Source organism: Patiria miniata, unplaced genomic scaffold (assembly GCF_015706575.1).
Source record: "Patiria miniata isolate m_02_andy unplaced genomic scaffold, ASM1570657v1 HiC_scaffold_13, whole genome shotgun sequence".
In the NCBI taxonomy this organism is placed as follows: Eukaryota; Metazoa; Echinodermata; class Asteroidea; order Valvatida; family Asterinidae; genus Patiria; species Patiria miniata.
The window spans coordinates 3,522,133-3,536,883 of record NW_024037051.1 but is presented as its reverse complement, the minus strand read 5'-3'; the positions used below and the strand labels follow the sequence as shown (position 1 = coordinate 3,536,883).

Sequence of the window (14,751 nt, the reverse complement as noted above, 5' to 3'; positions counted from 1 at the left end):
ATTTTACTACATGCACATGTTGTATGCATAACATTAGTCAGCGGCTAAACAGGGGGTTGACACCCCCCCCCCCCTGAACTATTTATATTCTCTTAAAAACAGCTTTGTTGACCAAAACAAACAAAAGCAAAGGATCTTTTCCAGGACTAATAACCGTGACACAAAATGAATTTCCACTTGGGGAATGACAAAAGTACATGTTATCATATAATAATATGTATGTTTCTACACTAAAGATTTAGATCTATTGCTCCAAAAGGAAGTCCTTTTCAATTTTTTTTTAATACATGTACCAATACCACCACCAAAATACTTGTATTGCTTTGTAAAGTATTTCAAACTATTTTTTTTTTCCAGTTGCATATAGTGTAGATAACTGTCAACTCGAAAAATTTACAAAATATATTGCTAAATTGAAAAGTATTACTTGAATAAAAGTACACACCTCTGACTAATTATGCATCGTGTCAAGTTATTCTTGTCTTGTCATTTTCATTTCACACTGTTTATTTTGGGATAAGGAAATTGCCAATTGTCATACTTTGCCATCAAAACTGTACACCAAGTTTAAGCAGTGTTTCAGATTCAGATGTGTGGGACTGGATGTTCCAAATTTTGTCTTTTCTTTTTTTAAAGAATATACAACTTCATTTTTCCGAACAGAGTTGGACTTGAACAAATTAAGGCAGTCCTCCTGATTTGAGGCGTGCAATCGCACCCCCACGCCATCGCACACCTAAAAGCTTCCCGAGAAGTGTGAGTAATTGCACGCCCGAGTTCCTCTGTACCGCACACCTCTGCATACATTTACGGCATAATTAAACGTCTTTGAGTTCTTGAAATGTCTTTACTGTAAACCAAGATGAATATCGTATAGAAAACTACCAGATTGGTCAGTCCCAGTTTGGACCACAGAATCCCACGCCTAGAAACATCACACGCCTAGAAAAATTACACGCCCAGAAAAATCCAAGTGTACCTTTTTTCACACGCCTGTGATTTTCAAATCAGAAGGACAGAATTAAGGACAATACCATGAATACTAGTGAACATTAAAAAGAAAATGAAAACAAGAAACCAAACAACCTCTTACACAATGACAATTTTAACATGAGACAATATTGCTATATATATGTACAATAGACCTTATTCATAAGGAAGCCATTTTTGATCATGTTCCCTGAATGTATTTTATAAATTGTGAACTGTTGAATGGGATGGTGCCAGACTATGCAATCCAAGCCTCACTTTTTTTCTTTTCTTTTTTAAATGTGGCTTAAAACATTAGGGTTTGTTTAATCACATTTGTAAATTATTCGTCGAAGCAGACTGGTACTAATTTGTAATTAACTTCATTTCATTGCTTTCATTTCTACTCGCAAGTTCCCAAAATATAGATTTTACCTCGCTTTCAATTTAATATAGCCGACTCGTGAATAAAGCCTGTTCTCCAGTTCACTTCTGCAGCAATATTCTGGAATAAGTAAGATTTGAGGCTTTGCATGGTGGAAATACTAAATAATGAAAGGTTTGCGGAAAAACAAAGGGCGAAGAATTTCTCAACTCAAGAGAATGGTTCTGAAAAGAACCACGGGTATGAATTCGACGTTCCCGTCAGTATGCTCTGACCACCTTCAGGAGAGTGCCGAAACTCTAAGAAATTAAACGCTTAGGCCAAAAAAAAAAGTCTCCGGTTTCTGGTATGCGCGCGCGTCCCTGTAGCCATGCGCGTCGGCAAAATGAAAAAGGTTTTTTTTCAATGAAAGATGTCTCAAAACCGCCAAACTCACTGGTTTGACTGGAATCCTGCTACTTCACAATTTTAACGTGTTTTTAGATGGGGTTATGATCGAGAATAAGCTTTATGTGGCCTCTCTGGACTCCCATATATTTGCACTAAGTTTAGTCGGGCACCATTTCAGTCATCAGCCGACATTTGAAGCAAAAAAGTCAGGTAAAAAAAAAAAAAAAAGCCGCGTCGCCGCACCACTTTTTGGACAAGCTCCATACCAGAAACCGGAGACTTATTTTTTTTGGCCTTAAGTAGCAAAAGCGAAATTGATGAAGTGTGAAGTTGCATCCTGTGTGGATGCCGAAGAGCTGGGAACCTAGAGCAAGCTTGGTGTGCCCACTAAAGACAGGCAGAGCATACTGACCAGAACGTCGAGTTCATACCTCTGGTTCTTCTCTTAGTTGAGAAATTATTTGCACATGGTGTTTCCGCAAACCTTTCATTCTAAAATACTTCAATCAAAACACAGGAAGCACACTTCATAGAATGGTTCCCTGGTTCAGCCCCCCCCCCCCAACATGTCCGTACTGTAAGATTATGATTTAAAATATTTCTGAAGAGTGAACCTTTTGCTTCAACGTACTGTAAATTGTATACAGAGGAATGTAGTCCACAATCATTTGTTAGAGTTGTGATCCAGGGAATGTGCCATAACATTATTAACGTTACTTGAGATGTAATTGATTCAGTCACAATAAGTACCTGTATACAGGTAAACTGACAATTTCTCCAATGTGTCCATAGCATAGTTGGGCCTTGACTTGCGTATTAACCACAGAGCTATATTAAATTACTAGAGTGCTAACTCGATGTACAAAGTAATGCCTGATGGGCGCATCCATGTTTGTGCACAAACCTATGGAAAACTTGAAATTTTGTACGGCTTTTGTATCGCTATTTGCATATCTGCGTTTATATTCCATACCGGTGCGTCATCGAAGCCGATACGCCCATAACTGAAACGCACGATCAGCAAGTGAGCGTTTCATTTTGCTCTACGCAAACAGCACAACGTGTGCGCGTCCCTCCACTGCAGATGCTTTTCGCCGTGACATTTTTTGAACCGTCACGACGCCCTTAAGTTGTTTGCGTATCTTTTACTTGCGCGTTGCATTTAGAGTACACTTTTAAAATTCAATCCATCTATTTAGATTGTGTTCTACAAACACGCACATAAATTCAAAATGACATTTTTTGAACCGTCGTGACGCGCTTAAGTTGTTTGCGTTACTTCTACTTGCACGTTGCATTTAGAGTACACTTTTAAAATTCAATCCATCTATTTTGATTGTTTCCCACAAACACGCACATCAATTCAAAATGTCTGCGCCCAGAGCGGCTTCAAAGCGTCTCTGCGCGCAAGAATGAGGAGTTAGCGCTCTAGTAACTTAATATAGCTCTATGGTATTAACTGACTTGATTATTAATGTGATTAGGGACTAAGACTAATTTGGGTTTTGTTCACCTGCGGGAACAGATATGCACCCAGTCCCTGACCAGTGCTGTGAAGCTGCTACTGAGGTAGGGGCAGTATCAACAAGATAACACAAATTCAGTCATGGGAACGGGCATTAGCTTGAAGATTTCCATCTACTTCTTCTGTGCCTCTCCAAGAATGCGCAGTATGTGCAGGAACAGGTTCAAGATGTCCAGGTACAGGTTGATGGAGGCCAAGATGTACTCCTCCGGCGACAGCTTGTGCATCATCATGTGGACGTCGAAGACGATGAAGGCGCAGAAGAGGATGGCTCCAAAGACGGCCAGGAGGAACTCCACCGCATCGCTGTGAGGCAGGAAGATGTGGAGGAGGCCGCTGAGGATGAGGATCAGGAGGGCCGAGTACAACCTACAGGGAGAACAAGGAAAGATTGATTGACTGAGGGAGTGATTGAGTCATTCACTGATTGGATGAGGAGGAACTCTACCGCATCGCTGTGAGGCAGGAAGATGTGGAGGAGGCCACCGAGGATGAGGATCAAGAGGGCCGAGTACAACCTACAGGGAGGACAATGAAAGATTTGATGTGAGTGAGTGAGTGATTCATTCACTGATTGGATGAGGAGGAACTCCACCCCATCGCTGTGAGGCAGGAAGATGTGGAGGAGGCCACCGAGGACGAGGATCAAGAGGGCCGAGTACAACCTACAGGGAGAACAATGAAAGATTGATTGACTGAGTGAATGATTGAGTCATTCACTGATTGGATGAGGAGGAACTCCACCGCATCGCTGTGAGGCAGGAAGATGTGGAGGAGGCCGCTGAGGACGAGGATCAAGAGGGCCGAGTACAACCTACAGGGAGGACAAGGAAAGAATGATTGACTGAGTGAGTGATTGAGTCATTCACTGATTGGATGAGGAGGAACTCCACCGCATCGCTGTGAGGCAGGAAGATGTGGAGGAGGCCGCTGAGGACGAGGATCAAGAGGGCCGAGTACAACCTACAGGGAGGACAAGGAAAGAATGATTGACTGAGTGAGTGATTGAGTCATTCACTGATTGGATGAGGAGGAACTCCACCGCATCGCTGTGAGGCAGGAAGATGTGGAGGAGGCCACCGAGGATGAGGATCAAGAGGGTCGAGTACAACCTACAGGGAGGACAATGAAAGATTGATTGACTGAGTGAGTGATTGAGTCATTCACTGATTGGATGAGGAGGAACTCCACCGCATCGCTGTGAGGCAGGAAGATGTGGAGGAGGCCGCTGAGGACGAGGATCAAGAGGGCCGAGTACAACCTACAGGGAGGACAATGAAAGATTGATTGACTGAGTGCGTGATTGAGTCATTCACTGATTGGATGAGGAGGAACTCCACCGCATCGCTGTGAGGCAGGAAGATGTGGAGGAGGCCACCGAGGATGAGGATCAAGAGGGTCGAGTACAACCTACAGGGAGGACAATGAAAGATTGATTGACTGAGTGAATGATTGAGTCATTCACTGATTGGATGAGGAGGAACTCCACCGCATCGCTGTGAGGCAGGAAGATGTGAAGGAGGCCGCTGAGGACGAGGATCAAGAGGGCCGAGTACAACCTACAGGGAGAACAAGGAAAGATTGTTGATTGACTGGGTGAGGGAGTGATTGATTCACTGATTGGATGAGGAGGAACTCCACCGCATCGCTGTGAGGCAGGAAGATGTGGAGGAGGCCGCTCAGGATGAGGATCAAGAGGGCCGAGTACAACCTACAGAGAGAACAATGAAAGATTTGATGTGAGTGAGTGATTGAGTCATTCACTGATTGGATGAGGAGGAACTCCACCGCATCGCTGTGAGGCAGGAAGATGTGGAGGAGGCCGCTGAGGACGAGGATCAAGAGGGCCGAGTACAGCCTACAGGGGAGGACAAAGAAAGATTGATTGACTCAGTGAGTGATTGAGTCATTCAATGATTGGATGAGGAGGAACTCCACCGCATCGTTGTGAGGCAGGAAGATGTGGAGGAGGCCGCTGAGGATGAGGATCAAGAGGGCCGAGTACAACCTACAGGGAGAACAATGAAAGATTGATTGACTTGGTGAGGGAGTGATTGATTCACTGATTGGATGAGGAGGAACTCCACCGCATCGCTGTGAGGCAGGAAGATGTGGAGGAGGCCGCTGAGGACGAGGATCAAGAGGGCCGAGTACAACCTACAGGGAGAACAATAAAAGATTGATTGACTGGGTATTGATTGATTCATTCACTGATTGGATGAGGAGGAACTCCACCCCATCACTGTGAGGCAGGAAGATGTGGAGGAGGCCGCTGAGGATGAGGATCAGGAGGGCCGAGTACAACCTACAGGGAGGACAAGGAAAGATTGATTGACTTGGTGAGGGAGTGATTGATTCACTGATTGGATGAGGAGGAACTCCACCGCATCGCTGTCAGGCAGGAAGATGTGGAGGAGGCCGCTGAGGACGAGGATCAAGAGGGCCGAGTACAACCTGTGGTTGAAGGGATTATTAATTTATTTACAACATTTTAAAGGTATAGTCCATCATTTGTAATTTGTGCATTTTGTTCGTTTGAAGCAACAAAAGTGCTCAAAATCTAATGAAGGATACTGAACAACTAACCTGATGAAGTTTCAGCTCAGCTTCAGCTGTACATTTCGAGAAAAACAGCATTCTAGGATCTCAATTTCAAATCAAAAGTTACTGAATCATGTTTTCAATTGTTTTGAATTGCAGCTATACGCGACGTCGCGCACTGATCCGACGAATTGTAACAACCGCGCGCGCGTGTGCGTCGTTCCAATACTTGTGCGCGCTGCGCTGAATAACAAAACGAACTACTAATTTAAATTTTCCTACGGTGCTTCTTAAGAATCACTGTTGGAAATGCCTTCTTTCGTTGATTACTTCAAAATGACAGCTTCCCAGAAAGAATAATTTCACAGGGAGTTTAGTTCCCTTACTATCTTTCGACCAAGTTTGTTTTTCAACAATAATTACGCCAGTTACTTTTCGGATGGCTGCAAATGATGGACTCTAGCTTTAATAAATGGAATTGATTGCGAGTCCAGGCTGGACTCGTACCCACAACCTGCAGAATTACCCACAGACCACAAATTCAATGCTCCAGACCACGAGGCCACAGCATTCCACAGGGCACTGCACTCCACAAGGCTCAGGAATTTTATTTTCTTGGTGACATGAGTCATTTTGTGTACCTACCCTGCACCCCATGAGCTGAAGTCTTTCTTGCTCTGCATGGTGTAAGCAGTCAGGCTGAGTGTCACCACCATGGTCAGGGTGAATGCCTGCAACACCACGGCTTTGTTGTAGAAGGTCACGATGGTTCCAACGCTGTAGGCTTCCACAAAAGTCTGCGTGCAAAAGAGGACTATAAATATATCAGACAAATGCTCACCAATGCTGTCATCTCTATGCAAAATCACTGCATGTATCAACATGCCATAGAACTAAATTAAATTACTAGCGCGCGAACTCGAATTGCTTAAATTCATAAGATGGAAATTGCGTCAGGGTGATTTAAATTCAATATTGGGGTTTGCCCTTCACCGACATGTTTTCATAGGAGATTCTTTACATGTACATTGAGGTTTACGATCTTTTACAAGGCCAAGTAATATTGGAGTTAAAAAAAAACTAAACTGGAAAGTCCGAAAACATTTGTCCAGGCCATCACACAATGTGAGCTGTGGGATCCAATGCAAGTCACACTGGGATCAAGAGGGACACCCGCTGCAGGGACAGGACTGTACTTACAAATAGTCCAAGAAGGATCATGTTGATTGGTGAATCTCTGCGTTTGACGAATAACGCCAGGAGGAGGAATATGGAAGACACGTAAGCCGTGACAAGCATCCCTTGACTGCAGACAGAGAGAGAGAGAGAGAAGATTAGTCAAAGAAATTGGCTGGTGCAGGATTTGAACCTGTGACCTCTGAAACACCATACCATACGTACCAGGGCTCCATCCATCCCTATATCAATGTTGTTTTCACACAGTGACAAAAACCTCTATCCTGCAAAAAAGGTCACCCCGAGATAATCACGTTTGAAGGTGATCCTTTTTCAAAACACATGTTCGACCACTTTGTAGTTACAGATTAGGGAAATGTTTGCATTGTCAAGTGACGAATGCTTTGGTCTTTGCTACTTGGTCCAGGAGGCCTGGGGTTACTTAATATTGATGGAGTATGATGGACTTGGGCCTAATAGCCTGAAGCAGTGCTAGGGGTATCCGATTGATTTTGCCTAGCTTCCTGTATTGCTATTGTGATAAAAGTCATGTGTAGCAAGTCCATGAATGTCAACCAGTAAGTCAGTGGTGGATTCCATTATGTCATGTACAGTTTTGTATTGGATGCACAGTGATTGATGGATTTTGACGGACTTGGTCCAGTTCCTAGTAAAGACGCTAGAGTTAGGGTTAATTCTTTTACACTTCGTGAAAACAGCAACACGCGGAGGCCTGTATTATTTTTCCCACTTCTTCGTACACAGTCTTTGTCACTTCGTGAAAACATAAAATATGTTGAAAGAAATTGTTACTTTTAGGCCTCATATGACAGTGGAGCACCTTTGATTTTTTTCCTGAGTTGCTCCCATCCTGAGGCGTGTAGGGGGGGGGGGGGATGGTGCCCAAATATGCCACTGTTGCCCAAACAGAATTGTCAATGATGTTATAGGTTTATCAGCTTATCCAACCAAATACAAACCTTTTCTGAACGTAGGCCTTGACTCCATCTGTGTACATGAAGATGGCAGATACTACAGTTGTCACCAAGAGCTGTGTGCTGAGAATCCCAAACACCTTCCGTAGGAAACCTGCAGTGAAATGTACAATTAAGTACAGTGTATTAAAGTGCAAGCAATGCATTTTCTGTTTTTTAATCTATTCATTTGCTATTTAAGTTACGTTTATTCCTTTGAGTAACTTGGCGTTCCAAGTCTCGTACACACTGTTGGCTTTTTAAGCTCTGGCTGGAACCTCTACATGTCTCTTCGTGGTTGGTCGGTCGGTCGGTCAGTCGGCTGGTTGATCGGTAGGCCTGTCCCCGGATAATTGACCAAAAACAAGCCCCCTAAGTTTCCCACAAAACATAACCACCAAATTTTAATTTAAAAAAAAGCAACTAAAATAACTTAAATAATTAACAAAAATTGTTTGTGACAATAATATTAGTAAAGTTGTTTATCAAAATTTCGTAAATGGAGGCAAAATATATAAAGTAATGTTAGGCCAAAAAAAAAAATAAGTCAGTCTCTGGTCAGCGCGCGCGTCGATTTTAATCATGCGCGTCAATCTTTTTTTTTCCCAAAATGTTCCGCGGTAGCTCCAACAGTGCCCTTTATTGCCGCACCTCCTCAATTTTGTTTACCAAAGAGCACCAAGGAATGGGAAATTGCACCAAGGCAAATGATCGAAAGCACCAAGGCAAATTATGGAGGACACCAGTGTACATGAGGACACCAAAAAAAGCAAAATAGTACCCCACCTTGTCTGTACAATCCAAGCTTGAAAAAAAAAAAAAAAAGCAAAAAAAAAAAAGAAAAAAAGGCCGCGTCCCCGCGTCAATTCCGGAACTTTGGTCTGACCAGAGACCGAATATATATTTTTTTTGGCCTTATAGTCACGTGATATACAGCGCGCTATAATTCCGCACGAAAAAAACCCACAATATGTTATTGGAGACTTACGGGGGCTTCTTTTGGTCAAGGGGACAGATAATTGCAGCGTGATTATTTTTCGAGTGGCTGGCCTCGAGGAGGCCGTGTGGGACGGTGCGTGGGACGCCCCGCATGGGATGCCGTGACCTGGCTTTGTACGCACAATCTCCGGTCCAATCCAGGTCATCACCAAGTCCATCACCAGTCTATCAGCTATATTAAATTACAAGAGCGCTAACTCGTTGTACAAAGTAATGCCTGATGGGCGCATCCATGTTTGTGCACAAACTTATGGAAAACTCGAAATTTTGTACGGCTTTTGTACGGCTATTTGCATATCTGCGTTTGTATTCCATACTGGTGTGTCATCAAAGCCGATACGCCCAAAACCAAAACGCACGATCAGCAAATGAGCGTTTCATTTTGCTCTACGCAAACAGCGCAACGTGTGCGCGTCCCTCCGCTGCAGATGTTTTTAGCCGTGACGTTTTTTGAACCGTCATGACGCGCTGAAGTTGTTTGCGTATCTTCTACTTGCGCGTTGCATTTAGAGTACACTTTTAAAATTCAATCCATCTATTTTGATTGTGTTCTACAAACACGCACATAAATTCAAAATGTCTGCGCCCAGAGCGGCTTCAAAGCGTCTCCGCACGCAAGAATGAGGAGTTAGCGCTCTAGTAATTTAATATAGCTCTATGATCACAAGTTATCCAGTCCCAAGTCAAGCCAAATGCTAATCAAATGAACAGTGAGAAAAGGATTCCTGTTTATTATTCATCACCCCCTGTTTACTTGTGACTGGACTTGCAATGGACTTGTCTACAGCACTGCCATTTAAGGTAGCAGACCAGTAAATAAACTTCCATAGACCCCAATGGTATATGCTCCCACTTCAAAAAATCGGGAAAAATATTCACAACTCTCCAAGGTGTTCGAGACACACATCAAATTAAAGCTTATTTCATCATCTTTCATTTTCTTTTCAATTTTCGGGGGGTCAACTGATGACTTTTAGGAGAAATTTTCATCTGAAGATGATCACCCCTGAAAATAGTCCTGAAGCCCATCGCCATTTTGAAAAACGATGCCTACACTCCACTGCAAAATAGAGCGCTTTTAGGGTCCAAATTACATCAAAATTACACAGAACTGCAAGCTCCCAGTCCTGTGCACGGCTTCCACCCATATTTTTTACAAACCCTCAAGTTCATGGCCCACAGCATGTTCAAATACCGAAGATTTTGAGGGCATGCAAATCGTGATTTGGCCGGCGCAGGCAATTTCAGACCGATTTACTGGTCTGCACCCTGAAACACTTCTTACCTAAACGAATGGAGAGGTGAGCTGTAGCCACATTGGTCCCATAACGGAAGTCGTCAACGATGCTCTCAATATCATGTGACTTGGTCTTGGACGTCATCCTGGCAAAAAACGGTATTTCAAGTACTCACAGACTGAAGTTACTGGACAATCTTTGATGTTACTACTCTGCAGTATAAAAAAGAAAAGGGAAATATATGTTCAAAAATTAAAGGATACAATTTTCAGGTTTTTTTAAGGAGCGATTGGTTGATCTGTGTGATCGGTTTAACTGCGCAATCAGTGGATCGCTGCGCTATCGGTCAATCACGACGGATGTCTCTGACATTACTTGATCGGTTGATCTGCGCGATCGGTGGATCGCTGCCCTATCAGTCAATCATGACTGATATCTCAGACATTACTTGATTGGTTGATCTGCGCGATTGGTGGATCGCTGCGCTATCGGTCAATCATGACTGATATCTCGGACGTTACTTGATCGGTTGATCTGCGCGATCGGTGGATCGCTGCGCTATCGGTCAATCATGACTGATATCTTGGACATTACTTGATCGGTTGATCTGTGCGATCGGTGGATCGCTGCGCTATCGTTCAATCATGACGGATATCTCGGACATTACTTGATCGGTTGATCTGCCCGATCGGTGGATCGCTGCGCTATCAGTCAATCATGACTGATATCTCGGACATTACTTGATCGGTTGATCTGTGCGATCGGTGGATCGCTGCGCTATCAGTCAATCATGACGGATATCTCGGACATTACTTGATCGGTTGATCTGCCCGATCGGTGGATCGCTGCGCTATCAGTCAATCATGACGGATATCTTGGACTTTACTTGAGCCGGCGCACACCTTTCCGATCTTACCGGTTCACCAGATCATCGGGCCATCATACAGAGGTGTGCGCTGAAAATTCAGATCAATCTGACTGTATACCGTGCGATCGGATGAAATCAAACATGTTTGATTTTTTCGTATGCAATTTCATTGGATCTGATCTCACCGGACATGCTGGACGCAATAGTTATGTAAACCAATCAGATTCATCAAAGAAAGTCACATGATTGTCATCATGTGACAGATCTGATCATCATGTGATCTGATTATAAGACGGAATCGGGCATGCGTGTAGCTGGTCACGTTGCGGTCTACTCTAACTGCAACAGTGACAAAAAAGTACATTTGTATGGGTGATGGGGGGATCTGGTGAACCGGTAATATCGGAAAGATGTGCACCTGTCTTTTACTTTTTATAAAAAAAAAATCCTCCAAAGCCAGGAATAATCAAGAAAAGGTGTTTGACTGTATACTGTTGCACAGTCTATTTCACTGACATGACTGATGCATAATTCATTGCGTGCGTGTGTGACGTCACTATTGAAGAAAAACAAGTCGCGCCTAATCAATGACTGTTTCATGTACTGATATGTGCCCCGCACCAAAAACCCACAGTCAGACAGCGCGGGGCACATATGACTACATAAAACAGCTATTGAGTAAGCGCAACTTGTTTTTCTTCAATAGTGACGTCACACACGCGCGCAATGAATTATGCATCAGTCATGTCAGCGAAATAGACTGTGCAACTCGGCAGACACATTTAACATGTTTAATTATGAGCGGTAAGTTCAGACTATTTTGTTCTTTTTTTCAAAATTACCGGTTGTTTGAAACAATTTGAGGGGGTCATATGGAATGTCATGAATGTGTGGATCTATCCAGGGCTACTGTCTTCCTTTGTATGGAGGGGTACCCGTAATTCAACGCTCCACTCAGTAGAGCTATACATGTGTAAAAAAAAAAAAAAATGCCAAAAAGGGTGCACCACCACTGCACCAGTGTGGCCTAGCCCAGGTTGAACCATGGAGGAACCAGGACCAGGTTGAACCATGTTGAACCATGGAGAAATAAAATTATTATTTCTCCATGGTTGGAGAAATTGCATTACGACTAACAGTAACCTTGTAACAGGAAAGGGAGTCCACCACCTGGGCTACAGCTACAGTGTCACAGCGCAGCAATTGCAATACGGAGGCAGGCCACACGGGATAATTTATGTCCAACAACATAGATTACATGATCATGATTAACAACAATAGTACCCCTGCTTAATTCGACAAAGATTTACCTGCAGTCTATCTGTTTGCCAAGAGTGCCTCAATGAAGGAGCAAGAATTCCAAATTGTGTCACGAAATTATTGCAACTCTTTTGGGATGACGTGTTTAGTTAATTGTCATCGGGGAAATCGGACGGATAACTAGCTCTGGAAATAAGTGAACGTTGAGGGCGTTATACTTTGATCGCCGTATACAATAATCCTCCGATCGGAGTATAAGGCCGTGTCCGAAATGGGCTTCCAGAGCTACGGCTACGTCTATTGTCAGCGCGTCCCCGCGTATTTTCAATGGGCGCAGACCTAGACCTAGCTCTAGACAACTGATTCGGATGCAGCCTCATATATCCTGCGATCATAGGATATTTGCCTTTTCAGCGCTAAAAAATTGCTAGGTTTAAAAGAACTGTCTCCGTGTATGTTTTAACGCGGTCTGGGCAAACTTTACTATGCTTTATTGCAAAAGCACGTGAAAAAATAACGTTAGTAATCCGTGTTAAAATGAGGGGCTGTTCAGCTAGTTTTTGAGTTATAGCGCTTCAAAGCTACCGATATAGTTCTTGTAGCAAATCACGTTACTTTAAGGATGCTTTTGATAAGGGAATAACAGTGTGAGGAGCCGGTCTTCACTGCGTGATAATGACCGGGTGTGGGGGTGACCGCTGTTAATGGACCGAGACGAAGTCGAATTCCATTAACAGCGGTCACCCCCACACCCGGTCATTATCACGTAGTGAAGACCGGATCCTCACACTGTTATTCCCATTAATAAATACCTTTTTAACGAAATAAACTAAAAGACGGTTTCAAAAGCTTCACTTTAATGATTTCTGTTGAAAATACTGAAAGAGGTTCCCTAATTAGTCCTTTTTGTTATCTCGTCACGCGTCATTTCTGAGACGACAAACTTGAACACCCAGACTCTGTTCATGAAATTGAATGACCAAAGACAATTGTGTTAACTAAGAACCTTCACTAACGTTTCAGATCTCAGTGAGCAGGGAAATTGGTCCGAACAAAACTTTATATGAACGGAGAAGTTAACTTTGTCTTATTTGTTTCAGGATTCGATCTTTGAAAGATGTAAAGGGAACAGTCGGACACATGCTGTCGTTTATACAGCCGGGTTGCATAAGCCTACCATCGTCATTACTCGCAGGTTATTGATACCTGTCTTGTTGATCGCTTATCGACTTGATTTCTGAACATTATAGTTGACAACTGGTAATTAATTAAACTGAAATACTGTTTTAAGTTTGACAACTTTTGAAACTTTTCCTTACACACGTTCATTAAAAGTTGAATGTGTCAGGGATACTTAAGTGGCGTACCATGGTCATTTTTATTTGAGTAGACGTGAAAAAGGGCACTCATCTCATCCGTGCTGAAAGGTATACAGGCCAGGGTGTTTTTTCATCCTCACCCAGCCTCCATAAACTCAAGGAAGGGGGGGGGGGGGACTGGACACCTTCTTGCCATGGGAGCGCCAAAAAGGGCGATCATGGCAGTGATGTAGTGCCTTGATGCTGGACCTTGGCCTTAAGGCTGCCTTAAGGCTGGATTTTAGGGCCTTGGCCTTGGCCTCGAGGCTTAAGGGCAAAAGCCTTGGCCTTGGCCTTGAGGGATCACGGCCTTGCAATTTTGAGTCAAGGCTCTTCAAGGCCCATAGATTTTTGCATTTTCCAGATAAATCTGTTCGAAATTTTGCTGTTACCATTTTAATCGTATTACCATGGAGGAGGGAAACCCCTTGTAGATTTGTGTGTTGGGCACACTTCCACTTTTTTTAGCATCACATGTTGTTACCATTGTAGTAGATTTGCTGCAAAAATATTCTGTACACCTGTGGGGCTAATGAAATGATCACTTAAATTGTATACAATTATGGAATAGATCTGATGGTTGTATAAGTCTCCCTGATAAGTGCTAAAGATTTGCATGTATCTGTTTTAGATAATGCTGATATTTCTGACCATGTTGGCCTAGCAAATAAAAATTTCCCAAATCAGTTTCTTGGATCCCCCTTTTGTTACACTCGGGAGAATTGTGCGTCAATAAAGAAGTAAATCTTTATTTTGTTTTAGTTAAACCATATTGAAGACCTGAACTTATACTTGAATAGACCTAATGCAGTCATAAAACGGTGTATGCGAGCATGTTCATTGTAATTTAAGACATATTGTTCTTCTTAACGGGCGATTCGTGATGATGTGTCATGTGACTATAATTAGTTCTATATCAGTGGTCATTTTTAAAACAGGGCCTTGGCCTTAGCCTTGAGGGTTAAGCCTTGGCCTTGGCCTCGAGGCTTGAAGGTCTAAGCCTTGGCCTTGGCCTTGGCCTTGAGGGTCAAAGCCTTGGCCTTGGCCTTGAAGGTTTAAGCCTTTGCT

General features: G+C 43.2%; 1 protein-coding gene across 1 annotated transcript; it reads right to left on the bottom strand.

Annotated features, from left to right (window-relative positions):
- Positions 1-3,124: 3,124 nt before the first annotated feature.
- Positions 3,125-10,387, bottom strand: LOC119720095 (protein lifeguard 4-like). Its single transcript, XM_038189632.1, has 5 exons — positions 10,245-10,387; positions 7,967-8,075; positions 7,011-7,116; positions 6,456-6,607; positions 3,125-3,638 (listed from the first exon to the last, which is right to left on the bottom strand). The coding sequence occupies exons 1-5, from the start codon at positions 10,339-10,341 to the stop codon at positions 3,383-3,385; spliced, it is 720 nt and encodes a 239-aa protein (XP_038045560.1). The 5' UTR covers positions 10,342-10,387; the 3' UTR covers positions 3,125-3,382.
- Positions 10,388-14,751: the final 4,364 nt, after the last annotated feature.